This window comes from Panthera tigris, chromosome E1 (assembly GCF_018350195.1).
Source record: "Panthera tigris isolate Pti1 chromosome E1, P.tigris_Pti1_mat1.1, whole genome shotgun sequence".
In the NCBI taxonomy this organism is placed as follows: domain Eukaryota; kingdom Metazoa; phylum Chordata; class Mammalia; order Carnivora; family Felidae; genus Panthera; species Panthera tigris.
Genome location: NC_056673.1, coordinates 20,616,355 through 20,644,067, shown reverse-complemented (window position 1 = coordinate 20,644,067; position 27,713 = coordinate 20,616,355). Strand labels below are relative to the sequence as shown.

The window sequence follows — 27,713 nt, the reverse complement described above, 5'->3', positions numbered from 1 at the left end:
CCCAGGGTCATGGAACTGAGCCCTGCATCATGTGCTGAGTGTGGAGCCTGTGTAAGATTCTCTCCCTCTCTTCTTCTGCCCCTCTCCTGCTCATATTCTCTCTCTCTAAGAAAAGAAAAGAAAAGAAAAGAAAAGAAAAGAAAAGAAAAGAAAAGAAAAAAGAAAAGGAAAGGAAAGGAAGGAAGGAAGGAAGGAAGGAAGGAAGGAAGGAAGGAAGGAAGGAAGGAAGAGGGGCGCCTGGGTGGCTCAGTCAGTTAGGTGTCCAACTTCGGCTCAGGTCATGATCTCATACTTTATGGATTCGAGCCCTGCATACAGCTCTATGCTGACAGCTCAGAGCCTGGAGCCTGCTTCAGATTCTCTCTCTCTCTCTCTCTCTCTCTCTCTCTCTCTCTCTCTCTGCCCCTCGCCTGCTGGCACTCTCTTTCTTCTCTCAAAAATAAATAAAAACATTAAAAAATTTAAAAAATAATAAAAAAAGAAGAAACCACAAAAAAAAGAAAAAGAAAAAAGGAGACAAACCATAAAAGAGACTCTTAAAACTAGAGAACAAACTGATGGTTACCAGAGGGGAGTGTGGGGCCACGGGATCAGGTGGAGGCCCCGCAGCCAAGGCAGTGAAAGAATTCACCCAGGGCAGAACGAAGGAGATAGAAGTTTATTGAATACATTGCAAAGGAGCAGCGGGCAGGACAGCGAAGGAGAGACTAGCTGCCAGGAGGCAGTGGTGGGGGGCTGTGGTTTAAGGGGGAAGGTGAAGAGGTGTGGGAAAGTGTGGAATTTTCCTTTTTTGGTAACTGTGCCCAGTTGTAAGTAATCCATTGGTCAGCTAGGGATTATGGATATTTTGAGATGGGTCTCCTTTTTCTTCTTTTTTTTTTTTTTAAATTTTAGAGACAGAGAGGAAGCACGAGTGGGGGAGAGGGACAGAGGGAGAGAGAGAGAGAGAGAGAGAGAGAGAGAGAGAGAGAGAGAAATTCAAGCAGGCTCCATGCTCAGCACAGCCCATGACCCTGTGATCATGACCTGAGCTGAAATCAAGAGTTGGACACTCAGTGGACTGAACCATGCAGGTGCCCCCTGCATGGTTCCCCTAAGGATGGATCCCCTAATGGGCGTGTTTGTATGCAGCCTGGTGGTCACTGTGGGCCCTCCTACCTCACTCAGCTTTCCATCACTCAGGTTGGTTGCCTAAGACCAGCCTTTACACGGAGGTGGGGGTGTGGTGGAGAATGGGTGAAACAGGTGAAGGGGATTAAGAGCACACTTACTGTGAAGGGCACTGAGTAACGTATAGAATTGTTGAATCACTATACTGTGCACTGGAATATGTGTCATTCTCATGTATATGTCTTACGTGAGAAGGGTCGGGGTCCGGGCTTAGAAGGGGAGGAAGCCCATCAGCTGGAAAGGGAGAGGAGATGCTTGGAAAACAGAGGTCACCCTCTTGTGCAGATCAGTTTCTTAGGTAAAAAGAAATCTCTGTTAATAGCTCTCTTCCGGTACAGGCTCTCCTTTCCGCTGTAAATCTAGACGGTTGAGGGAGAGATAAAGAACTTTTCCTGAATCTGCTGGGTTTTGATTGCTTTTAGCTCAGAATAATCATGCCAAAGTGGCCCATCTTGGGGCAGCCTGCTCTAGGCCCCTACACAGGTCTTGGATTTTATGATTCTTGTAGGAGAGTTATGAAAGAAAACTTCAGCCTTGGGGAGTTTATAACACAAACGGAAAAGACTGAAGAGAAACAGAATTTGTCACCCCAAAATATGTTTCTGTGGCATAAGAATTGATTTAGGCTGATTATTTTCTTTTTTTAAAATTTTTGACGTTTATTTATTTTTGAGACAGAGAGAGACACAGCATGAACGGGGGAGGGGCAGAGAGAGAGCGAGACACAGAATCGGAAGCAGGCTCCAGGCTCTGAGCCATCAGCCCAGAGCCCGACGCGGGGCTCGAACTCGCGGACCGCAAGATCGTGACCTGAGCCGAAGTCGGCCGCTTAACCGACTGAGCCACCCAGGCGCCCCTAGGCTGATTATTTTCAAGAAATAGCAGATAGGAGAAGCTCTGAAAACTGTTAGAAATTACCCTTTTACAAAAGAAATTTACACGTAGAAGGGAAATCTCCATTTGTCTTGTTTTTGTTTGCTTGGCTTGGTTTGGCTGGGGACAATATACTTTATTGATGGCACCTGTGGAGGTGGGGCTCCCCAAGCCTTTCTCCTTCTTCAGGGGGTCTGGGATGGAAACTGCATAGAGGTCAGGAAAATTCTCAGTGTGTTGGAGGATGAGTTGGGGAAAGGACTCCCCAGCAGCTGAGGGCCTCTGTCTTCCTCTTGCTCTCACTTGGGGCTGGTGGTCCAGGGGACTCCTACTCCTTGGAGCCATGTGGACCATGATGTCCACTACTCGGTTGCTGTAGCCAAATTCATTGTCATACCAGGAAATGAGCTTGACATAGTGGTCATTGAGGGCAGTGCCAGCCCCAGCATCAAAGGTGGAAGAGTGGGTGTCGCTGTTAAAGTCATAGGAGGTGACCTGGTCCTCACTATAACCCAGAATGCCCTTGAGGGGGCCCTCTGATGCCTGCTTCATCACCTTCTTGATATCGTATTTGGCAACTTTCTCTAGGTAGCAGGTCAGATCTACAACTGACTCATTGAGGGTGAGGACGTGGAAGGCCATGCCAGTGAGCTTCAGCCTTGGTGGCACCAGAAGTGGGAATGATATTCTGGGGAGCCCCTCAGCCATCACACCACAGCTTCCCAGAGGGGCATCCACGGTCTTCTGGGAGGCAGTGATGCATGGACTGTGGTCACAAGTCCCTCTACGGTGCCAAAGTTGTCATTGGATGACCTTGGCCCAAGGAGCCATGCAGTTGGTAGTGGAGGAATTGCTGACAATCTCGAGGGAGTTGTCACACTCCCCATGGTTCACACCTGTCACAAATATGAGGAAATCAGTAGAAGGGGCAGAGATGATGACCCTCTTGGCCCCACCCTTCAAGTGAGCCCCGGGCTTCTCCCTGGTGAAGACCCCAGTGAACTCCACAACATACTAAGCACTAGCATCATCCCATTTGAGGTTGGCGGGGTCTCACTCCTGGGAGATAGAGATGGGCTTTCTGTTGACAAGTTTCCTGTTCTCAGCCTTGACTATGCCATGAATTTGCCATGTGTGGAATCATACTGGAACATGTAGACCATGTAGTTGAGATCAATGAAGGGGTCATATATGACAACAATATTCACTCTGTCAGAGTTAAAAGCAGTCCTGGTGACCAGGCACTTAATGTGGCCAAATCTGTTTACTCTGACCTTTATCATTGTGTCTCCAGGATGCAGCTGGCACTATTCCAGAAGATGCTGCTGTCCATCAAATGAAGAGGAGCAGAGAGCTGGGAAATATCCATTTGTAAAGCTGTTCTCCCTGTCCCAGAAAGAGAAGATAATCCTAAATCAATAGAAACTCTTACCAGTGGGGAAGGCACCAGCTTAAATTTGCATAACATACCCTTGTTTCCTGTACTTCCCCCTATCCCACCCCCACCCCCACCCCCACCCCCAACTTCCCATAACTGGCCTGGCCCCACCTCCTGCAACACCTTTCTTTTGTCTTTAGCTGGAGGTGGTATTTAAGGTGGTGGCTTGGGCCGGTTCAGGGAGTTATTCCGTTTTCCTGGGTGTCTCCCATGTGTACAGGAGGTATACATGTTATTAAGCTTCTGTTTGTTTTTCTCCTGTTAATCTTTTCATTGCATGAGGGTCTCAGCTAAGAACCTACAAGGCTAGAGGGAAAATTATTTTTCCTCCCCTATAAGGCCCAAACAAACAAACACGTGGTGTAAATGCCCCATTAACTATCCACTAGCCAGCTGCAGGGAGGACAGGATAGTACTATGGCTTTGCCAGTGCATTTACTAGCCAGCTGTCTCCCATCATTCTACCAAGCCCATGCCCCTCAAGTCTCCCTAGACTGACCTGAGATGAGCACTCAGTGTTCTTACTTGCAAGCTATGGAAACTGATTATACCATGTGGGAAGGGGACTTGTTGAAATGACATGGGGTGCCCACAGAATCAGCAGGAAACTGAAGACCCAGATTAGGAAATGGACAGGTACCACAGGGGCTCCAGGGGCTGGGTGCAATTGCCCTGAAATGATTGTGACCCTCTCTTCAACTTTACCCTTCCTTCTAGATTCAAAGTTCTGGGTAGGACTCCTCTCTGTCTCCAACACGGGAGGTGAGGCACAAGCAGCACCCTTCCTTCCAATACGTCTACACGCAAGGGGGTTTTCTCAAAACAGGTAAGAAGGATGGTTGCTGGACAGCTCCTCAAAATTCAAGCACCCTACCTATGGCCTCTTCTCACTCAGTCTGAATGCCAAGCCATAGCAAGAGTTTCCAAATTGAAGACTGAACCCAGTGGTTAGAGAAGAGAAGCCAGCAGGTCAGAAATGGTGCTGAGGGCGATAAGGAGGAAAGAGTCTTCATTCTGACCAGTGAGTGCAAGCTTGTGCTCTGCCAAGGCAAGAAGTGAAGATTTGTTGAGCACCTACTATGTACCAGACACTGATTAGGCCTCTTACATGCCTATCTCCGTTGACCTTCTCATCAACCCTGAAAAGTCAGTATGTTCATGTTTGCAAGAGAGGAAATAGACTCAGAGGGATGAGGTGATTTACCCGAGCTCTTGCAACTTGCATGTGGTAGGGCAGGGAGTAGACTCAAGGTCTTCCTGGCATCAAAGTCCAAACCACCCACACCAGGAAACTGCTAGTTCTTCCAGTGACCTGGGCATCAGAACAGGGCAGGTTGTCATGGCCCTGGCTATGGCTACAACAGATAAAGCCAGTCTATCCCAATTTCGTGTGTACTCTTAGGGAGGAAGAATTTACTCTGCCCTTCAAGGTCCTCTTGGCTGGACTGAGACTCAAATTGACATCAGACGGACTAACATGTAAAAGCAAATTTCATTTCGTACTTATGGGGGATCCACGCAGACATGGAAATACCAAAGACGGTTAAGCAAAATGAGGTATATAAGTATTTCTGAATGGAGGAGAAGGGGGTAGGGATCTGGGACTTTAAAGGGAAGGAATGAGCTCCTGGGTGGCTCAGTCACTTAAATGTCTGACTTTGGCTCAAGTCACAATCTCATGGTTCATGAGTTCAAGCCCTGCATGAGGCTCTGTGCTGACAGCTCAGAACCTGGAGCCTGCTTCGGATTCTGTGTGTGTGTGTGTGTGTGTGTGTGTGTGTGTGTGTGTGTGTGCATGTGTCTGTCTCTCTCTCAAATATAAATAAATGTTAAATAAATAAATAAATGGAAGGAAGGAAATTCACAGGAAGATGAAAAAGAATAAATGTCTGGTAAACAATGTCTGGGCCCCTCAGAAACAGTGGGACCTTAAGGACTTTCATCAAACAGGCCTTGCCGGGTTCCTCCCTGGCTCCCATCCCCCCATATCATAGTGTAGTTATCTACGGTAATAGCTCTCTTCCTGGCAGGTCCTCCTCTCGATTCTTTTTAGGCAGTTGAGGGGGAGGCAAAGAGCTCTTCCTGAATCTGCTGGGCCCAGCAGTCAACCCACTACCTATGATAGATGACAGAAGATAGGGAGGAGCCCAGCTTTTCTTCTAGACTAAGCCAGGTCCCACTGCTTGGGTCAGGGAGACATCTGGGCCCTCTCAGATCCCTGAGGACAGTCAACTCTTGGAGGGTAGTAGAGAGAGGGGGGTCTTCACTCAGCTCTTGAATCAGCTGGATTGACAATCCCCAACCCCCACCCCAGGGCAACCGTGGGCTGGAAGAGGCTTGTGTCACTAGCCAGCATTGTCCAAACCCCGCATGGTTTTGGGAATGCCCAGACTTGTCCTACGATGCTTGCCCTGAATCCCCAGGACAGCAGGACCCTGGCAGAGAAGCCCCAATCCGAGCGAACACCCTCCAGATTGCCTTCAGTGCCCAGACAGTCCACCTCTACTTACCCACCTGAACAGCAGCTCCTCTGTCCCCATAGAGAGCCCAGGGCTGGTGGTACAGAATCCACCAAGGGACAATGACGGAGAGAATGGGGTGGGGCTTGAGTGGCTCCCACGTGGAGCAGATCACCCCCCAGGTCATTTCATACAAGGCTGCTTTAGGACCTGCACAGAGCAGGTGCACTTCAAGGAGTGGTCACTGGGTGTCACCGCTGCTTCCTAGGCATGTGCACTTGTGGGTGGGCTAAGGCTGAAGCATGCTGGAGAGAGAAATTCCTTCTTTGAAACTCGGTTTACGGACCTGATATCTTCTGTGTCTTCTATGTCCTCACCCCTTTCATCCCCTGTCCCTCCTAGCTGGCCTGGATTGTCCATCATGGAGTTGCTCCCCGGCCTCTCTCCTTCCTGGTTCAGAGCAGATACCAGCTGCTGGAGAAGATCACACAGCAAGATGGGCTTTGCCATTGGTTCGTGATCACAGGCCGAACACAGGCACTCATTGCTGGTGAGCCATCTGTCCCCAGGGACCCAGGTCTCACTTCCTGCTCCCTTAGACAACAGCTTCATTTCATCAACTCCCTCACAGCCCTCTTCCACTCTCACTGGCTTCCTTCTGAAAGAAAAAATGTGGTGCCTTCTTCACCCTTTGATCATGAAATCTCTACACTTACCAGTGTTTTTACTCATTCTTTCCTCTTCTGCTTCTGCTCTGAATCCTACCCCCTCCTTCTCAAGGTCCTGGACCCTTTGCCTTTTTCTATGTTCTTCTGACTTACTATCTCAGCCCATCCTGCAGAATTCCCATCAGCAAACGATTGAGCTCATCTTAAATACCGCTGTCTGCATACCAAGTGCCTCTGTCTACCCGCCCATGTCTCTGTTCCCTCTCAGCACTAAAATTCTCCTTATGTCTCAATGCCATCCAAAAAGCTGTCTCTTCTGGCTACCTCCATTCGTTCTTCTGCCTGCTCAGATCTGCCTGATGCCCCGCCTTGCTCCAGAGAGTTGACTTTTCAAGGTCACTATGATCTCCGTGTCGCCAAATGCCCTGGATGTCCATGTCTCTTTTAGTAAGTGTATTCTTTTTTTTTAAGTTTATTTTGAGAGAGAGAGAGAGAGAGAGAGAGAGAGAGAGAGAGAGAGAAAGCGGGGAAGGGACAGAGAGCAAGGGAGAGAGAGAATCCCAAGCAGGCTCCATGCTGTCAGCACAGAGCCCGATGCAGGGCTTGGTCTCACAAACCTCAAGATCATGACCTGAGCCAAAACCAAGAGTTGGACACTTAACCGACTGAGCCACCCAGGTGCCCCTCCGTGTCCCCTTTCACACTGTCCCCAGGATTGTCCACAGCGGACCAGACCACTTTCTCTTCCCTTGGCCTCCATACCACCACCCTCTCCTGACCTCTCAGATCTCTCCTCCTCGGTGTGTCCATCCTCTACCATCTGATTCTAAATACTAGAATTTCTTTAACCTCGGTTTTGAAAAATCTTGTCTTTTCCTTTTGACCCCATTTCCTAGGTGATCACATTCATTCCTTCCGATTCATGTACATCACCTTTTGTACCGATGATGCCCAAACTTATATCTTTGGTCCAGTCCTATCCATTCAGCATCTCTATCTGCAGTTTTCACTGGTGTTGAAAACGTGTCCAGAATGGAATTCTCAACTGTCGCCTCTCCCCAAACACCTGTCCTCCTTCCTCCAGTCTTCGTCTCTGCAGCCAGCACCACAGTTCACCACACGGCTCAAGCCCCAAACCGAGGAAGCCTCACCTTTTCCTCACCCCTCCCCCATACTGTTAGCAAATTCTATCTCAGATTCATTTCAAATCCCTTCATTTCTCCCCCTCTCTACTAACCACCCACACTCATGTGGGCCACAGTCATCTCTCTACTACACTCAGACAAGAGATCTCTGACTAGAGTTCCCATTTGCACACTCTTCAATCCATTCTTGACACAGCAGCAGCGATGGAAATGTTCTGTATCTTAATCTGGGTATGTACATGTAAAACTTTGGGGTGTGTTCATATTTGTACACTTTACTGGAGGATAAAATTCAACAACAGCAAAACACCCCAAAACCCACAAAACTAAACAAGATGTCAGTCCCCCTGTTAGAATCTTTCAGTGGCTTCATACCATCTTCGGAATAAAATCAAACTCTGCATGACTTGGCCCCGGTCTTTTTCTCCAACCTCCTCTCCCACTAGACTTCTCCCTTGCTTGCCAGAACCCAGCTTCCCTGGCTTTCATTTGGTTTTTTCTAATAAGCTTCAGCTTGCCTGCCTGCCTCAGGACCTTTGCTCAGGCTGCTCCCTCAGCCCAGAATCCTTCCCCATGCTTAGCACCTTTCTTCCTTCACATCACCTACCAAGGCTTACCCAGACTATCACATCTAAACTATATCAGCCCATTTATTCTTTCTGCTCCCAAATCGTTATATTTTTATAATGCTACTATAATTGTTTTGTTTTTCTACAGTTAGGACCAGCTTATACGTTTGACACTCACTACACACATGCTATTAGGCTAAGTGCTACATAGATAACCAATGCAATGAGACTTATACTCAAAGAACAAACAGACCCTTTTTCTCTTTACTTTTTTTTTTTTTTTTTTTTGGTGTTGTTGTTCTTATAAATCTAAGTAGAGGGGCTTTAAAAAAATCATGCATTCATTCCAGCACAGCAGTCTCTAGCCCTGGGGCTGAACATGGGAGAGATGGTGAGTACATGGTATAATGGGTTAAGCTGTGTCCTCCAAAAAGACAATGGGTAAGTTCAAGTGGGAAGAAGCATGCCTAAGAAAAATTTTAAAGCCATAAAAAATAAGCATTACACGCACAAGACAAAATGCCTTTATTTTTTCCCCACAAATTAAGTCAGAGGCGAAAAGCACAGGACCCAGAGACCACCTATGTAGCACCAAGACTCCTGTTGCAACAGGTCCTTGTCTGATACCTCGTCTTCCGACTCAGCCCTCTGACATATCTGATTATTTTTGACAAGTGCAATCATCTCGACAACAGAGCCATTCAGAACAGTTCATTGATACAGAAGCTCTTCCAAGAGGATCTCTGTTTAACTGCTCCAGGGATCTCTCTGCTGGTGATGGCTTTTCTGTGGTTGTAGAAGGACAATCTAACCACCTCCAGGCTAACCCGTTCCAGCAGCCAGTCCTCCAAAGAGCCCAGTGCATCTGAGATCCAGGAGCACCCACTGAAGTCTGGGTGAGTCTGGGACAGAAATGGCACAAGGGTAAGACAGAGCAGTGTAGGCTTCCCACCCAAAGCTGGCAATTTATGGTCTAACCCAGCACATACGCCTTCCATGGATTCGTGCATACATGGGGCCACACGAATCACCACAGGTACGATGGTAGGGGTGTGAGGAAAGAAACTAGGTCATTGTATCTATCAACTCTCTGAGGAAGATGGGGAAGGGGAATTTGTAGCTGGTGAGAAAGAGCACCTTTATCTGTAGAATACATACTAACTCTGGTCACTTAAACTTTTGTGCCTCAAGAGCACCTGAGTGGCTCTGTTGGTTGACCGTGGCTCAGTTCAGCATCCCAGGTGGGTTCGAGCCCTGCATCAGGTCCCGCACTGAGCGTGGAGCCTGTTTAAGAGTCGCTCTCTTGGGGGGGTGTCTGACTTCGGCTCAGGTTATGATCTCACAGTCCGTGAATTGAGGCCTTGCGTCGGGGCCTGGAGCCTGCTTCAGATTCTGTCTCCCTCTATCTCTGCCTCTGCCCTGCTTGCACTCGGTCTCTCTCTCAAAAATAAAATAAAATAAAAACATAAAAATTAAAAAAAAAAAAGAGTCTCTCTCTTGGGACACCTGGGTGGCTCAGTCAGTTAAGTGTCAGACTTCAGCCCAGGTCATGTTCTCACAACTCATGAGTTCCAGCCCCACATTGGGTTCCTCACTGACAGTACAAAGCCTGCTGGGGATTCTCTGTCTCCCCCTCTCCCTCTGCCTCCTCCTCCACTTTCACATGCTCTCTCTCAAAATAAAGAAATAAACTTAAAAAAAAAAAGGATTCTCTCTCTCTTCCCCCTCTCACACTCTCTTAAAGAAAAAAACTTTTGTGCCTTAATTTTTCCTAACAGAAGTGGAATTAACATCCAACACCTTCAGAAGATGGAAAATATAATTTTAGTTTTTTTAAAGTTTGAGAGCGAGAGTTGTTTTTAAGTTTATTTATTTTGAGAGCAAGAGAGAAAGAGATAAAGAGAGAGAGAGAGAGAGAGAGAGAGACAGACAGACAGACAGACAGACAAGAATCCCAGGTAGGCTCTGTGATAACATTGCGGACCCGACACAGGGCTCAAACCCACGAACCATGAGATCATGACCTGAGCCAAAACCAAGAGTTGGACACTTCACCGACTGAGCCACCCAGGTGCCCTGATAGAAGTTTAGAGTAGATGTTCACACTCTGTATTTCGTATTAGTAAGCATCTTGTTTGAACACTTCTCAATTTTCAGCCTTACCTCCTTGTGCCGACATGATCTCCAGCCACGCTGGGAAAACTCGCTCTTCCTCGGATGTGTCCCTACGTTTTCTGGTCTCCATACCACTGTTGATCTCCCATCTCTACCTACCATGCTGACACCCAACCCCACCTTTCAAATCCTACCCACCCTTTAGGATTCTTCCCCAAGAACCCCTCTGGCTTATCTGTGTTCCACAACTTCCCACTAAAGATCAGGGCTCTGTATATTCTCAGAACCTGCATCACATGCCAATTTATGTCATTCATGACTTCGTCTAAAGTTAGAGGGGCAGCTGGAATCATCAGGAGAATGATCTCAGGTGCCCTGAGAATCACCCACCCAGGACTCTAATCCTAGCTCTGGATGGGCATGAGATGTCATATAAGCAAGTAATATTCTCACATTGGGCCTCAGTTTATTTTTTTGTAAAAGGAAAGGCTTGAAGCAGTAGTTGAAAGGTTTCTCCATGTCCTCTGTGGTCCCATCCTGCAGGACTTGTGAACCCCTTTGTGATACAGACCACATCGTTTCCATCTGAGTTCCCCAGCAGACCTGGCTTCTACTGAGATGCTCCATACATTAATCCAACCAACATGTTTTATCCTCACATGCCCTGAGGGGCTGACCCAAGGCGCAGACCCGACCCTTGGGAGACTTGCAGAAGCAGAGTGGCCTGCCAGACCCACGCAGTGAAGGACAGGCCAAGGACAGACTAATGATTAGAGGATTACTCGGTCCAAGAACTCGCACAGAGAGCCCTTCCAGAAAATGCAGGTTCTCAGTGGGGGGCAATGTCTCTGGGCATTTTCGGTTGGGAGACAGGGTGCTACTGGCATCCAGTGGGTAGAGGCCAGGGATGCTGCCCAGAATCCCACCATGCTCCAGACAGCTCCCACAACAAAGAATGAAGCAGCCCCCAAAGGTTAAGTGCTGGGGTTGAGAAACCAGGCCCTATATCACATATTTCTTTCCTCCTCCTAGCATTCCTTCATCCCATTTTCCCCTTCTTCTCCTAGGATAAGCAACAGAGTCCAAATGAAACCCCTGGAATACAGGGGGCTTTTGTAACGATCACCCATGAACACTCAGCCCTGCCCTAACGTCATGGAGAAAATTCAAAATCAAGCCTTCTTACATCTGTCACAAAATTACCTTCTTCTCTTCCCCGTAGCTTCTTCCAAAGGGGAAGCCTTCTCTGATTTTGTTCTCTGCAACTGTAGGCTACAAAGTGAGGTTGGGGGGGCAGGAAGGAGGAACGAAAGCCTACCCATGCTAGGTACATTCGAAGTACAGAGCACCACTTAGTGAAAACCTGCTGTAAGTGCCTCTTCACAGAATAAGAACAGACGAGGTGGTGAATCCTCTCTCTGTAAGAGGGCATTTAAGAATCAATTTCTAGATTGACTGTCAACAGATCCAAGAGAGACACGAAGAGCTCAGGTGTTCAGAGTTACTGCCAACAGACAGCGAGCCCAGTGGGAAAAGATAGCAACCATCTGCAGATCCAGTTTATCGAAGCTGTTTGCACGCAACTTTTCAGGAACTTGGGGCGTGAAGAAGGACCCCTGTGTGAGAAAAGCTGAAGTCAAGAACACACCCAGGCCACTCACATGACACGGGTCTTGGCCATTCTAAGCTTCCATCAGGAGAGCCCCAACTCACTTGCTTTAGGATTTTCCCCACGTAACCAAGATAGGCCTCCTTCTTCTTCTTCTTCCTCTTCTTCTTCCCAGAGGCTGAGCTGGCCCTCCCGTACTTCTCTTGGGCTGCAGTATAGTCTTCTTCTTCGGGCATCTTAGGTGGTGTAGGCAAACGCAGTACATGCGGAAGGCTTGATCCTTAACACGTCTAGGTCACAGCACTGGCTGGAGGCAAGTGAGCGCCTCAAAGGGGTTTGCTAGGGGGAGCTGGAAGGCACGCTCTCCTAATAAAATCAGTGGTTAGTGACTGCACCTGCAGGAGACAATACTCCCAGAACACTTAAGAAATACTAGGTGTGGAGTCTAACAAGGCAGGCTGATGGTACATTCTGGAAAAGAGCTTGAGGTGGGAAACTCAAAATGTTAACCTTTCCTCTGTTCTTCCCATGTAAAAGAGAGAGTGACCACTTTGACCTGACGGCCATTAATTTACCAGGCAACACGGATCTCCGCAGTGATTCCTTTTACGTGTGTGACCCCAGGTGTTCTTATTATAGTGGTTCTTGGCCACAAAGATTTCCATTCAAAAGGACTGAGCCTGGGATCCTGGAAGCTGCATCTTTTGCTAAAGCGTCCCAGGTGAGTTGGGGCCACTTGGGTGGCTCAGTTGGTTAAGCATCCAACTCTTGGTTTTGGCTCAGGTCATGATCTCCTGGTTTGTGGGATGGAGCCCTGAGCTGGGCTCTGCGCTGACCGTGCAGGGCCTTCCTGGGATTCTTCCTCTCCTTCCCTCTCTGCCCCTCCCCTGCTCTCTCTCTCTCTCAAAATAAATAAATAACCATTAAAAAAAAAAAAAGCATCCCAGGTGAATCTAATGACCAGCCAGATTTAGGATTCATTGGTCTGTAAAACCTTCCCGAAGCAACCCCACAAGATCAGGGGTTGGGGTTCGAGGAACAGCTCTGCACGGATGTGCCCTGTGTGTGTGCATTTCCACTGGGAGGGGTACCTGGCTGTGCAAGAGCAATTAGGAACTCAGGTGACAAAGCATGAATAGGGAAGCCAGGGAGTCACTGTACCTTCAAGACTGAAGGTTGAGAAACCCTAGATGGAGAGGTTGCGAACTCCCCGCAATTAGCATTATCAGCTGAGCTACAAGGAAATGCCCAGCCTCACACGAAGGAGCAGATAAGAGGACGCCAGAGAACCAGGGTGTCAAAAGAAGAACCAGAACAGAACTCCTCCTTCTCCCAGTTATGAGCCACACTGAAGCCCCAGCTCAGGAGACTGGTGGGGACTGATGCACTGGGAGCTCCCATTTATCGAGCCCTATGTACCCGACCCCATACAAAGTGTGTAATGTACCTTACTGCAATCAGTTCTCAGGGCAACAATATGAGGTCGGTATTTGTATTACCGTCACTTTACAGAAGAGGAAACTGAGTCTGGAAGGGCTCATGTGACTTGTCCGGGGGTCCCACACAGTGCACGATGGCAGGACCGGCCCCTCCCTGAGCCTTGGCTTCTAACCCCATGCTCTGCTGCTCTTCCAACCCGAACGCCAGAGCCCCACTCTCCTTGTCGTTACACACGTGTGCTCTGCACGGCTGCTGCGTGTATTTATTCATTGATGAAGAACTTGGAATGTAGTTCCAAGAACTTGGAATGCAGCCTATCTGTGGTGCAGGCTCAACTCCCCGGAATGAATTCTTTGGTGACAAAGAACTATACTGAACACTCCTGTGAAAAGAAAAAGACAGTCCATGACCTGGCTATCAAAGCACATCCTACCCACCGCCTCAACTCCTACTCTCCTTTTACCGGCTTCATCACTCATTATCTGTCTAGTTAAAAATGCAACATATGCATAGAGCATATATGATGAAATGCACTGGGCGTCTTAATGCAACAAAGTAAATACAAACTGGCAGAAGTCATCTGTGGGATGGCACTCTTCAGTGATGGGGGCAATGGGGAACCAAACGAGCACTGTAACGTCCAGAAGATGCTGGAGAGCACTGGAGAAGGGTGACAACAGAGGTGATGTTGCCGTGGGAGTGTAGTAAGAAGCCCTGGCCAGATGTCACTCACTCATTAAAAAATACTCAGCAAATTGTGATCCCCTACTAAGTGCAAGGCCCATGGGTCTGCATGGAAATGGTGACGAATTACCGAGAGGAATCACAAAGCTGACATAGGGAGAAGTCATAGGGTGATCAGAAGACTCACCAGCATCTGTTAGAAATCTCAGTCAGCTAAAAAGGATATGCGATAAATTGCCTGCTAATACATTCCCTATCCTGGGGGCACCTGGGGGCTCAGTCGGTTGAGCATCCAACTTCGTTCGGCTCAGGTCATGAGCTCACAGTTGGTGAGTTCGAGCCCTGCATCGGGCTCACCGCTGTCAGTGCAAAGCCCACTTTGGCTCCTCTCTCTGCCCCTCCCCTGCCCACACTCTTTCTGCTGCAAAAATAAACAAACATTAAAAAAATAAATACATTCCCTATCCTGAAGATAAAAGAAGCAGTTACACTAACAGCAATGCTAACTTGTATTTACTGAATGCTCAGTACCTGCCTTGAATTATACAAAGCACTATATCGACATCTCACCTTGTGGTTTTAATACTCAGAAGTATAGAAGAGAGGAGGAAACTGAGGCTTATAAAGATAAACTAATTTGTTTAAGGTCACACAGGCAGTAAGGTACGAAGCTAGGAACTGATCTCTGATGTGTCTGGCACCAAAATTCCCATCACTATTTCTCCCAAGTTAGGCCTCCCGCCCACCTGCGGCAAAATCTCCTGAGCTGCTTATTGAAATGAAGATCCCCAGCCACCATCGATGCCTCAGTACAAGTATCTAAAGCTTGGGTGCCACTGTATCCCTAAGGCCTCCTGAGAACTGTATGGGGAAAATGCTCCTCTGATCCGAACCCTACTCAGTACAGAAGGGCTAATTAGAGACTTGAAAAGGGTGGGGACACTAGGAGAAAGTGACTGTGACATGGCTAAGCACAGACACAGACCTTAGACACTGAGAAGGCCAACTTTATGGAGTTTAGTGATAATTGTGTTAGAATTCTACGGATAGAAACTCTAAGAGGGAGATCGACTTGAGAAAAATAGAAGGCTCTTCCTTAACTGGCCATGACCTTGGCTCTCCTCCTTGATTATAATTCACTTCGACCTGGTCCTATCTTGGTGGACTATCAGATCCAAAGGACAAACCAAGCTCATAAATAGGGGTAATGAGTAACAAGAAGATGGGACAGTTGGGATTCAGGTCATGGAGTGTCTGGGGAGTGACTCAGGAGTAAGACTGAGTGAAATGGTGTTGGAGCCTGCTTTTGCGCGGCGACGTCTACGTGGAATGGGGGTAGCCTGGAGCCTGCTTTTGTGCGGTGACATCTACGTGGAATGGGGGTGGCCGAAAGAGTCAAGTGGCCCAGGTAAGTCTGGCATTGCAGCACACAGTAGAGGGGATTCAGACATTGGGTGGGACACTGGACTACATAGCTTCTGAGGTCTCCTGGTTTTGTGGCTTCTACTTTTCCCCTGTATCATTTCTTTAGGGTTCAGGTTGTTAGAATTTGGAGAGAAGCACTGCTCATATCATTTCTACCTCTGGATAGTCTGAGGAATTAATTTTGTTGATTCAAAAAAGTCAGAGGGGCACACTGTGCATTATATTGTATTTTGTTTATTTTTCACACTGTGCATTTTAACATCATCTTATTTCGTGATCTTAATTCTAGGAGATGAATACTGCCAAAGCTCACCAGTTGAGAAACTCTGGGTGAATGGCAGGAGGAGAGGGAGTTTGGGGGACAGATTAGAAGATATCACCTTGGGAATGATGTCACACTGTTCCTGGAGTGTCAGCACTATAGATACTAATCGAATATTAATGGTGGATGATATTAGTACCGAATAGTTGCTACTTTGTCAGGTGCAGATAAGAAAAGAATCCAAATTTTTCCCAGCCCCAGCAATCTTATTTAACCTCTACACCAATCTTTTATTTTTTTATTTTTTATTTTTTGTATTTTGAATTTCCAGTTTTTTGTTTGTTTATTTTTAATATATGTTTTAAATTTATACCCAAGTTAGTTAGCATATAGTGCAACAACAATTTCAGGAGTAGATTCCTTAATGCCCCTTACCCATTTACCCATCCCCCTCTCCCACAACCCCTTCAGTAACACTCTGTTTGTTCTCCATATTTAAGAGTCTTTTATGTTTTGTCTCCCTCCCCATTTTTATATTATTTTTGCTTCCCTTCCCTTGTGTTCATCTATTCTGTGTCTTAAAGTCCTCATATGAGTGAAGTCATATGATATTTGTCTTTCTCTGACTAATTTCACCCAGCATAATACCCTCCAGTTCCATCCACGTAGTTGCAAATGTCAAGATTTCATTCTTTTTGATTGCTGAGTAATACTCCATTGTATATATATCACATCTTCTTTATCCATTCATCTGTGGGTGGACATTTGGGCTCTTTCCATACTTTGGCTATTGTTGATAGTGCTGCTATAAACATGGGGGTGCATGTGCCCCTTTGAAACAGCACACCTGTATCCCTTGGATAAATACCTAGTAGTGCCATTGCTGGGTCATAGGGTAGTTCTATTTTTAATTTTTTGACGAACCGCCATACTGTTTTCCAGAGCTGGTGGGATTCCCATCTACACCAAGCTTTTAGAGGAGAAAAAAAAACATGGAAAAAAGAAGGCCACCCCCCCTCCCCAATTAAAAATAGGAATAGGAAGGGACTGGGGTTACCTGGAGAAGATCCAGGGTGCTGCCCTCCCTGACTTCTCAATCTTCCTCCCCCAGCATGTTGTCTCACAAATGCTCACTGCCACATTGGGCAGTGGAGACTACCCACTACTCAAAGCAGAAGCTTTGAGTTCTGGTCTTAGCTCTACCAGCACCTTGCTCTGACCTAGTCAAAGGCAGGGGCTCTTCCTGGGACTCAGTTTCCCTAGGGAGTATATGTTTGATTATACAACCATTGAGACTCCTTCAAATCTTGCTATTCAAAGTATGGTCTGTAGGGTATCTGGCTGGCTCACGTGGTAGAGCATGTGACTCTTGATTTCGGGCTTGTGAGTTTGAGCCCCAGGCTGGGTGTAAAGATTGCTTAAATGAAAAAAAAAAAAAAAGTATCATCTGCAAACCAACAGCAGCAGCCCTTGGGAATCTTGTCAAAATGCAGATTTTGATTCAGTAGGCTGGAGGTGGGACCTGAAACCCTGCATTTCTAACAACATCCCAAGTGATTCGTACACACTTTAAGGTTTGGTACATCCTGCCTTAAGACATTATCAATCCATCAACTGATTGTGGTCGTGCCTTGTTGCTTTCCCTCTGGTGGGTTTCTATCACACCCCCAAATGTTCTAGTTCTAGAACCACTTCCAATGGCCAGGATAGATTGAGAGTTAGTGATTTTCTGGCTTGGGGCTTGGAGAAATGCCACAGGCTCCTTGAAATAGAATACTACACCCCCACACACCCATTTTCCTAATAAATAAGCTCACTAATTAATTCATCTACGCGATTCAAAAAATATGTACAGGGCATCAGGCACAGCTTGAGGGCTGGAGATAAAAGGGTGAGTAGAGCATGGCCTCTGTCCTGGAGACTTTAGGGATGAGGCCTGGACAGCCAGCTTCAACTCAGTGTGATAAGCACTTCTGTAATTAGTAAAGAGGATACATTCCAGGGAGATGTTTATAGTCAGAAACTATGTTTTCACAGACAGGAAGAGTTTCTGGAGGCTGTCCCAGGCTGCCTCCTCTACCATTGACGCTATCTTTCCTGTGGCCATAAACATGTGGCTTCTCTGCCCACGCTTGGGAATGTGCTATGGGACAGTCCCCATCTGATGACTCACAGGATACTGACAATGATGGTTTCTTGAATTCTTCTCCATTCCCCAAAGATTAGGACCTGTGGTATGACCCTTCCCTTAGCTTGGGCTTCTTAACCTGGGATCCATAGACAGGTTATTTTGGGCAGAGGGACAGAGGGGTCCATGTATAAACTGGTTTGTGTGTGTGCTTAATATACTTGTCTTGGGAGAGAAAGTCCACATGTTTTCATCAAAGGACAGTGGGTTCTTCTCTCCTCCCTCTCTTCAGCTGATATACCCCAACTTCCTCCCTGCTCAGGTTGACTATGTTAAAAGGAGCTTTGTCTGCAGTATCAGCCCTTCCAAAGAGTTAAAGAAAGATCCTTGTTCCCAACTCAACACTATCACAGGTAAGCACAGCTTTAGAGCCACAGGGACAGTAGGGATAGAAATCCCTAGAACCCAATGCACCCCAATGTTTATAGCAGCACTATCAACAATAGCCAAAGTATGGAAAGAGCCCAAATGTCCATCGATGGATGGATGGATAAAGAAGACGTGGTGCATATATATACAATGGAGTATTACTCAGCAATCAAAAAGAATGAAATCTTGCCATTTGCAACTATGTGGATAGAACTAGAGGGTATAATGCTAAGCGAAATTCGTCAGTCAGAGAAAGACAAATATCATATGACTTCACTCATATGAGGACTTTAAGATACAAAACAGATGAACACAAGGGAAGGGAAGCAAAAACAATATAAAAACGGGGAGGGAGACAAAACATAAGAGACTCTTAAATATGGAGAACAAACTGAGGGTTACTGGAGGGGGTGTGGGAGGGGGGATGAGCTAAATGGGGAAGGGTTAGCATTAAGGAATCTACTCCTGAAATCATTGTTGCATTATATGCTAACTAACTTGGGTGTAAATTTAAAAAATAAATTAAATAAAAATTAAAAAAGAAAGAAGAAATCCCTAGAACCCAGAGCCAGGTCCTTAGCAATTGGCCAGCTGATCTTTGTCTTTAATAGCTATAGGTGAGAAAATGAACTTCTTAAGTCACTTTCTGGGCTTTCAGGGTGGTGCATGACAGTGAGCTCAGCGATGAAATTTCCCTTTCCTTTGTTCTGTGAGATGTCTATAGAAGGGTGGGGGAGTGGAGCAGGGAGGTCCATAGGTGGGCAAGCCACCAGGGATACCAGGGAGGCAACTGTTGGGTCTGCTTTTACTTTAAAAAAACTTAGGCTTCAGTAACCACAGAGAGCATACACGCTGCCTTTGATGTACCACTCATAGTTCAAATCCAGTCTTGGGCATGAAAGAAGAAGAAGCATCTTTTGGATAATACCTCAGGCAGAGAGTTCCACGTAATTTCTAATATGGATGTGAGTGCATTATCAAGTTATTTTGCAACATAAAGTGTCCTTTCTACTTCTGCTCTAGGATGATTTGGGCTTATAAAATAAATGTATACAAGAGCCTTTGAATGTTGTTTTTCCTGGCCTTCTTGCTTCTGTCTTGCAGGACTCCTGCTGGGGTGAGCTGTCTTCCTGAATGCAGGGCACCTGGTGAAGGGAGGGCAGGGAGGTGGGGCAGCCCAGAAGCATTCTGGGAGAGAACGGGAGCAAATATTTGCTTTGGAAAATTCAGAGTTGATTTTCAAGGATAAGCCAGTAGCAGGTCAACTGCAGAGGAGTTTGGGGAACAATAGCTTTTGTTTAATGTGAACATACAGTGCACAGGCTTGGCCTCAGGACAGAAGCGAACACAGCCCTGAAACCTGCTTCTAGGGGCAGGAGATAAGAATAAGATAAACGCTGCACAAAGACTGATCTTAATGCAGAAAGTCTACCAAGCGGTGGGGGGGTGCTGACAACCTCGCATCGCACAACCCATAGATTCACAGACCATTCCCTATTCATTTATCAAGCAAGTGTGTATTAAGAGCTTTCACATCTGAGGCACTGTGCTACCAGGTGCCAGAGTTACATCCAAGAACAGAACAGACATGGCCCCGGACCTCATGGCTCTCTCTCTCGTGAGAGATGGAAAAGAGGCTCAAGTGTATTCAGTGTTGAATGGGAGTGACATTTCCAGAGTGCTGTGGGGGTACGGAGGAGGGACAGCCAACCCTCACTTAGGAAATCAGGGAAGCCTTCCTGGAGGAAGTGATGTTGGGGCTGAGAGGTAAGAGAGGAGCAGAGGTTAGCTAGGCCATAGGGGTGAGGGGTGAGACAACAGGGAAGGGAATTTCAGGCAGAGAACAGGTGGCACCCTCCTTGGGGCATATTTGATGACATTTACATATTCAATTATTTAAATTATAAATATATTGAAAAGATAAATTATTTAAATTATTTTTGGGGTTTCGAATGGTCTGTTTGGTATCTATAATCTCCTAGCATATCTGTGGCAACCAGACCTTACAGACACTCCTCACCAGAGTTTTCAAAATGTGTGTGGGTTCTTCAGTCGTGGAACGTCTGATGTGCAAATTTCTGATGTGACTTTCATTTCTAAGTATTATAGGATTTCTAAAAAATAAACATTTTTATGTTAGGACACTTTTAGACTGTTATTTGATTTTTTAACTTTATTATTTTGAAATAATTTCAACCTTACAGAAAAATTGGAGGAAGAGTGCAAAAAAGTTCCCACACATTCTTAAATTAAAAAAAAATTTTAATGTTTATTTATTTTTGAGAGAGAGAGAGAGAGAGAGAGAGAGAGAACATGAGCAGGGGAGGGGCAGAGAGAGAGAGACACACAGAATCCGAAGCAGGCTCCAGGCTCTGTCAGCACAGAGCCCGACACGGGGCTTGAACTCACGAACCACAAGATCATGACCTGAGCTGAAGTCGGACGCTTAACCGACTGAGCCACCCAGGCGCCCCCTCCCACACATTCTTTATATTCACCAATTATTAATGTTTTGTTACATTTGCTTTATCCATTTATCTCTCTCTCTCTCTCTCTCTCTCTCTCTCTATATATATATATATATATATATCTCCACATGTACTATTATTATTATTCTTTGCCAAACAATTTGAGACATCATACTCTTTACCCCTAAATACTTAGGATCCATCTCCTGAGAATAAGGACATTCCCTTCAGAACCACAATATAATGATCAAATTCAGGAAAACCAATAGTAATGCTATGCTACTATTTAATTTACAGTCTGTATTCAAATTTCACAGATTGTCCCAATATTGTCCTTTACATTGTTCTGGTTAAAGTCCAGGTCACAAACTGCCTTTAGCTGTGGTGTCTTTTTAGGGCCTTTTAACCTGGACCAGCCCCTCAGCCTTTTTTTGTCTTCCAAGCCATTGATATTTTTCAAGAGTACAGGTTGGTTTTTTGTAGGATGCTCCTTAATGTGGGTTTATTTGGTGTTTCTTCATAATTAGATGTAGTGGATACATTTTTAGCAGGTAAGTGATATTATTATGTCTTTCCAAGGAGATGATATCACTCATCATGTCAGTGCATCTCATTATTGGTGATTTTAACTTTTATTTTGGCTTTTAGTATATTTTTAATTTATTTTTTATTTTTTAATATTTTTTAATGTTTATTACTTTTGAGAGAGAGAGAGAGAGAGAGAGAGTGGGGGAGGGGCAGAGAGTGAGGGAGACAGAGGATTTGAAGCAGGCTGCATGCTAACAGCACAGAGCTTGATGTGGGGCTTCAACTCATGAACTGCAAGATCATGACCTGAGCTGAAGCCAGATACCCAACCTACTGTGGCTCCCAAGTGCTCCCCACCTTTTTTTTTTAAAGGTTATCTATCTTGAGAGACAGAGAGAGAGAGAGAGAGAGAGACAGGAGAAGTAGGGGAGGGGCAGAGAGGGAGAGAGACAATCCCAAGCAAGCTCCGCACTGTAAGTGCAGAGCCTGATGTAGAGATCGAACTCACCAACCATGAGATCATGACCCAAGCAGAAATCTAGAGTCAGACACTTACCCCACTGAGCCACCCAGGTGCCCCCTGGCTTTTAGTATATTTTAAGCTGTAACACAAACATACATATCCAAATGTGTTTATATCTAAACGTTATCACAAAGGAGATTAATAATGAGCAAACCTGTTCTATATTATCTTCTTCAAATGCATATTTCAGTGTTTCGTTTCTCTGGCTGTCTCTGTGTATATTGAAACATTTTGTAAATGTGTCATTAATAAATTTGTAGCTGTGCACTGGCCTTTAAAAAGGCTGAATGTAACACTCTAATAGTAACAAATTACTGCTTCCCCATGTAAATCAGGATTTTCTTGATATTGTACAACCAAAACAGTGTTCAAAAGTAAATCGGAATCCCGAAGCTGATTTAAGATGACAGGGACCCCCAATGGACAGACATGGGTTCAGCAAAAGAGCCTTACTGGTCTCAATGCCTGATTTTATATTAATTTGGGCTTATAAATTTATAAAATACATTTTGCATATGTTCTGTACACGTGTTATATGTTGGGCTCCTGTCCAAGATACTGATAACACACACACACACACACACACACACACACACACACACACACAAGAGTTCCTTTGCTCTGTTCATTTGAAAACTACAGCTACATCCCATTGTAGATCCTACCCACTGTGGGATTACTTTTGCTCTAACAACCCCAGGGCTCAGGGAATACACACACGTCCATTTCCAATGGGTCCCTGAGTGTGCTCCCTTGGTTGCTCGAAATTTCACAAAATTTAAGTTACTAAATTTAAAAATTTTTAAATCTTAAATTTTGTCCCATCCCTCACTCCTATGGCCTTGCCAATACAAACATTTTAGGAATGTACCATATTATGCAGTTACCTGCTTAGCCACTGACTGACCCACATAATGATCCAAGCAAAGGACAGCTCTACCTTGGAAAGTGTCTAGCCCAGAGGCCTTATTCCCCAAACGAGGACACTGAGAGCCAGAGAGGTGCCTTCTGAAGAGGGAGAGCTGCTAATGGTAGGCTGCAATTGAGCTCTGCCTGAGCCAGGGGTTGGGGTGGCTTTCTTTCTTTCTTTTTTAAGTTTATTTATTTCGGGAGAGAGAGAGAGAGTGAGGACATGGGGAGGGGCAGATGGAGAGGGAGAGAATCCCAAGCAGACTCCTCGATGTCAGCTTGGAGCTGGACTAGGGCTCCATCTCACAAACTATGAGATCATGACCTGAGCCCAAATCAAGAGTCCCACACTCAACCAACTGACCCACCCAGGTGCCCCTGGGGTGGCTTCCTGATGGCAGAGGTGGCTCCCTCCTGAGGTGATCAAGCTGCCTTCCCCTCTCTCTTGGCTAGAGTCGGTTGTTGGCAGCGGAAGCAAGCCCTGAGCAGGGTCCTTCCGTCTGGTTTACTCATCTCAAATTCAGCCATGGAGTTGGAGCCCAGCCAGGTCCTTGGGAGCCTCTAGATTTCCTAGCAGATTTCCTAGAAGATGGTCTTAAGGGAAACACAAGGCTGAAGAGGTGCAGCTGCCTTAGAAAGTCATGTATAATATATCTTCATCGGGAAAATGTAGTCTAAGTTCCAAAAGAATTTTCCAAGCTCAAACAATGTATCTATAAATTGGAGACCACTGACAACTCATTCCACTCTATTAAACCAGTGCGGATTTCATATCGACATAAGCAAGGCAGCACAATAGCTACTTGCTGGTTGCCAACGGGGATATGAAGAAATTTAGGGCATGGCCCCGGGCTCAAGAGGCCTGCAATAATCCTAGGGAGATGATGCATTCATATATTAAAGACTTATTAATAATATAAGGTAATGTTGGATGGCATGCTCAGGTCAGTGAACAGAAAGATGGATCACGGAACACTGAAGAAGGGAAGCATTCTGCCATGTGGCTCGTAACTCGAGCAACTTGGATGTAACTGTGGCTTCCTCACTTCCTAGCGATGTGGCAAGTTACGTGAATTCTCCAAGGCGCTTAGAAAGCTCTGGGCAGTTTAAGTGTCCTCCAGATGTTAGCTATTATTACTCTCTCTCAGTCCGTGGGCGAACCATCATTTCGGGGATGGAGAGGACGCGAGCACCGGAGGAGGAGGAGGGGGGCTTCGCGGCAAGGTGATAGAACCAATCATAAAGAATTATCTTCGCAATATCTCCACGAGCTGCTTCTGGAACTCAGTGGGCAGCCATCAAGTACCGCGGAGCAGGCAATTCTGGAAACCTGATTCCACCCACTTTCCTACGTCGGTCCTCCTCGGCACCGCCCACCCTCCCCCCGCCCCGCGAGATTCCAGCGCTCGTCCCCAGGGGGCGCTGCCGCCCCGCCGCCCAGGCCGGGCCCGGCGCGCGCCCGCGCCGCCCGCCGCGCGCGTGCGCGCCGCCCAGGTGAGGAGGCGGCGGCCTGCGCCGCGGCGGGGGCGGGCTGCTCGGCCGGCGGGGCGGGGCGGGGCGGAGCTGGAGAGGCCTGGCCGGGGCGGGGCGGGGCCGGGGCTAGACCAAGGCCAGAGGCGGGACCAGCCGCCGCCGTCTCCGTTTCGGTGTCCCGTCCCCCACAGCTCCGGGCAGCCGCCGCGGGAGAAGCGGAAACTGCCGGTTGCGCCGTGCCGGCCGAGAGCGCGCCGAGAAGCAGCGGGGCGGCCTCCGTCCGGCCCGGACCCGCCGAGCGGCGCGCGGCGCCCCCTCCCCCGCAGCCCCGCGCCCGGCGCCGCGGCCCCGCCCCGACCCCGCCCGAGCTCGCCGCGCGCCCCCCCGCCGGCCCCCCGCGACCCGAGCGCGCCCACCTGAGCCCGTCCGCGCCCACCTGAGCCCGTGCGCCGGCGCCATGGCGGAGCAGGAGAGCCTGGAGTTCGGCAAGGCGGACTTCGTGCTGATGGACACCGTCTCCATGCCCGAGTTCATGGCCAACCTCCGGCTCAGGTGAGGGCGGAGCGGCCGTGCGCCCGGGCGCGAGCCTGCGCTCTCCCGAGAGGGGGCGCCCTTGCGGTGCGGCGGGACTGGGGGTGTCAGGGGCGCGCCGAGCTCGAGGGATGGAGTGCGGCCGGATGGGGGTGTCTGGGGGCCCGCGGAGCTCGGTGGTCGCGCGTTCCCGAGAGAGGACGCCCCGGGGTGTGGCCGCCTCGGAGTGTAAGGGGCGTGTCGAGCCCCGGGGCTGCGCCCTCGGGAGACGGGTGTCCGGGGCGCTGTCCGGACGCGGGGGGTGGGGGGAGGGGTGCGAGCGGTGTGCGGGCGGCCAGCGCGCGGCCCCAGGTGAGTGGTGTGGGCGGGCCGGGTGACCTAATGGAAACAAAGGTAAAGGAAAATAGGAACTTTAGGGAGAGTTGTGGCGGCCACGAAGGCCCTGGGGAGACTGGAGGGTTGTTCTGGAGAGAGACTCGGGTCTCATCCTGGTTTTACACTTGGTTCGTTTCTTTTTCTTGTTTTTTCCCTTTTTTCCTTTTTTTCTGGCGCGGTTCCATCCTGTCATTCAGGATGCTGTGGAGCGGTCCCTGAGCTGTCCCGGGACACTGGCTATTTTTTAGTTACTCTCCTAAACGTAATTAGACACGTTTCCAGACATCGAAGAGACTGCTCTGCTGGCCAGTGCCAAGATAAACTGTCTGAATTTGACAAGGCATTCATGGTTTCAGTTTTTTTCAGGCAGTTATGGATGGAGCCCTTGTGTTACCGACATCCTTGAGAATGTAGTCACGACTCAACGCCCAAAATGGGCTTCCAAGACTAATTTATTTTAAAAACCCTTCGACGTGTGATTATTTCACTCTTGATACAGTAAAATGTAAACAGAACTTTAAAGTAGTTATGAAGGGCGCCTGGGTGGCTAAGTCAGTTAAGCTTCGGACTCTTCGTTTCGGCTCAGGTCATGATCTCGTGGTTTCTGCGCGGGAGCCCCGGGTGGGGCTGTGGCCACCGACAGCACTGAGCCTGCTTGGGATTCTCTCTCTCCCCGTGTCTGTCTGTCTCTCTCTCTCTCTCTCTCTCTCTCTGCCCCTCCCCAGCTTTCTCTCAAAAAGATAAACGTTAAAAAAATTTTTTTAAGTAGTTTTGGTTTTATTTTGTTAGACATTACAATAAATGGAGTTTTGAAAATAACTGAGTCTTTTTTTTTGGGGGGGGGGGGAAGGAGGAGGTGTTTCCTGGAAGTTCTAGCCTCATTTCTTGTAAGGTTTATAGCTAAATATCACTCCAAAAGCTTATATAGTAAAAGTCATGATCTAGGTGTGAGTGCTTAACTAACCCTGCTTCTTAGTATTAATTGCCCCTTGTTAACTTTAAGAATTTAAAAAATGTTTTTTGATCTTTGGAATTGCAGACCCCATAGGGTTTTCCACTGCTCTTGGCCAGGCTTCCCAGAGTATGGAACAGGGGCACAGATCTGAGTTCTATACCTGCCAACTACAAACTGACCTTGAGCCGGTCTGCGTGTCTGAGTTTCCTAATTTGTAAAACAATGAGGATGTTCACAATTTTTCAGCACTTACATTCTTTTTTGCTTTTACATATCATTGGTTGCAAAGTAAGCATGGGGCTGGAATTTTAAGGAACATTATGAAAGTGAGCCTAACTTGGGGTGCCTGGATGGTTCAGTTGGTTAATCGTAGGACTTGGGCTCAGGTCATGATCTCGCAGTCAGTGGGTTCAAGCCTGGCATCGGGCTCTGTGCTGACCAGCTCAGAGCCTGGAGCCTGCTTCAGATCCTCTGTCTCCCACTCTCTCAGCCCCTCCCCCACTCAGGCCTTGTCTTTCTTTCTCTCTCAAAAATAAATAAACATGAAAAAAAAAATTTGAAGTGAGCCTAACTTAACTTTGCAGTTTGGTTCCACATTGTGCACAGTACTTTAGGAGGTAAGGTGGGAGGTTCCCCAAAACTGTAAGATGTATCCTTACCCCTCAAAGAGGTGGCATGTCAATGAAGACAGGGAGAAAAGTGGAAATTTTACTGTTGATTAAAATAAAAGTTAAGAAAACAATAGAAGAGTTAAGCTTTGTAGAGGTAAGGTGATTCTCGGCCAAGAAATTGTACAAATGAATTGTTCTGGAGTTCAGAAGAGGGAGAGGTGCTCTAGGTTGGCTGGGAAACACAACATAGAGAAGTTCAGGTGAGTTGCAAAGGATGGGTAAGATTGGTCTAGGTGGAGAACATTCCAGGTGGATACAGTGGTGTGAGCAGAGGAGCGGAGGCGAGAAAGGTGGTTCTGTTTGGTGGTAGTGAATACACTAAGTTGTCTGGAGGAAAAGGAGGTGGTGTTGGGGAACTGTGGGAGGAATCACCAAGCTCATCAGAGCTAGAGTAGGGCTGCCTTCACACTCAGTCGCCAAGTCAGTCAAGGTCCTAGCTGTTCAGACATGTGCATGCATCTGTACGTGTCTCGTCTGTGTGTATAGCCGACAACTCTGAGAATTGGGTGCAATTGTCAATGTGCAGGTTCAGTGATTGTTCATGGTTTACTTCTAACTCGGGAGTAGTTGGTTCTCGGTAGCGATAAACACAGTCTCAGCAAAGGGTACTAGCAGTACCCTTGCCCTCCTCTTTTACCCAGGTGGAAAGCAGTCCTCTCTCTCTCTGATAGTCAGGATTTCCTATCACCCTGATATCCCTCCAGGCAGCTTTAGTGTTTAGTTGTGTCAGCTACTGGGCTTATGCTGTTGTGGCCCTTGGACATTTGTTTCACTTTGCAAAAGGTGACTGGAAACACTGCAGATCCAGATGCACTTACGTGACGTAGAAGTGTTTTCATCTCTCGCGACACGGGTGGTTGGGCCAT

At 47.3% G+C, this 27,713-nt stretch overlaps 1 protein-coding gene and 1 pseudogene across 1 annotated transcript in view; one reads left to right on the top strand and one right to left on the bottom strand.

Annotated features, from left to right (window-relative positions):
• Positions 1-1,380: 1,380 nt before the first annotated feature.
• LOC122233704 lies at positions 1,381-24,834 on the bottom strand (annotated as a pseudogene).
• Positions 24,732-27,713, top strand: part of MYO1D (myosin ID) — a 354,052-nt gene continuing 351,070 nt past the window's right edge. Inside the window, exon 1 of the mRNA XM_042966688.1 lies at positions 24,732-24,867. Within this exon, the coding sequence (XP_042822622.1) occupies positions 24,773-24,867 (95 nt within the window). The 5' untranslated portion in view covers positions 24,732-24,772. The remainder of the gene's footprint in view (positions 24,868-27,713) is intronic.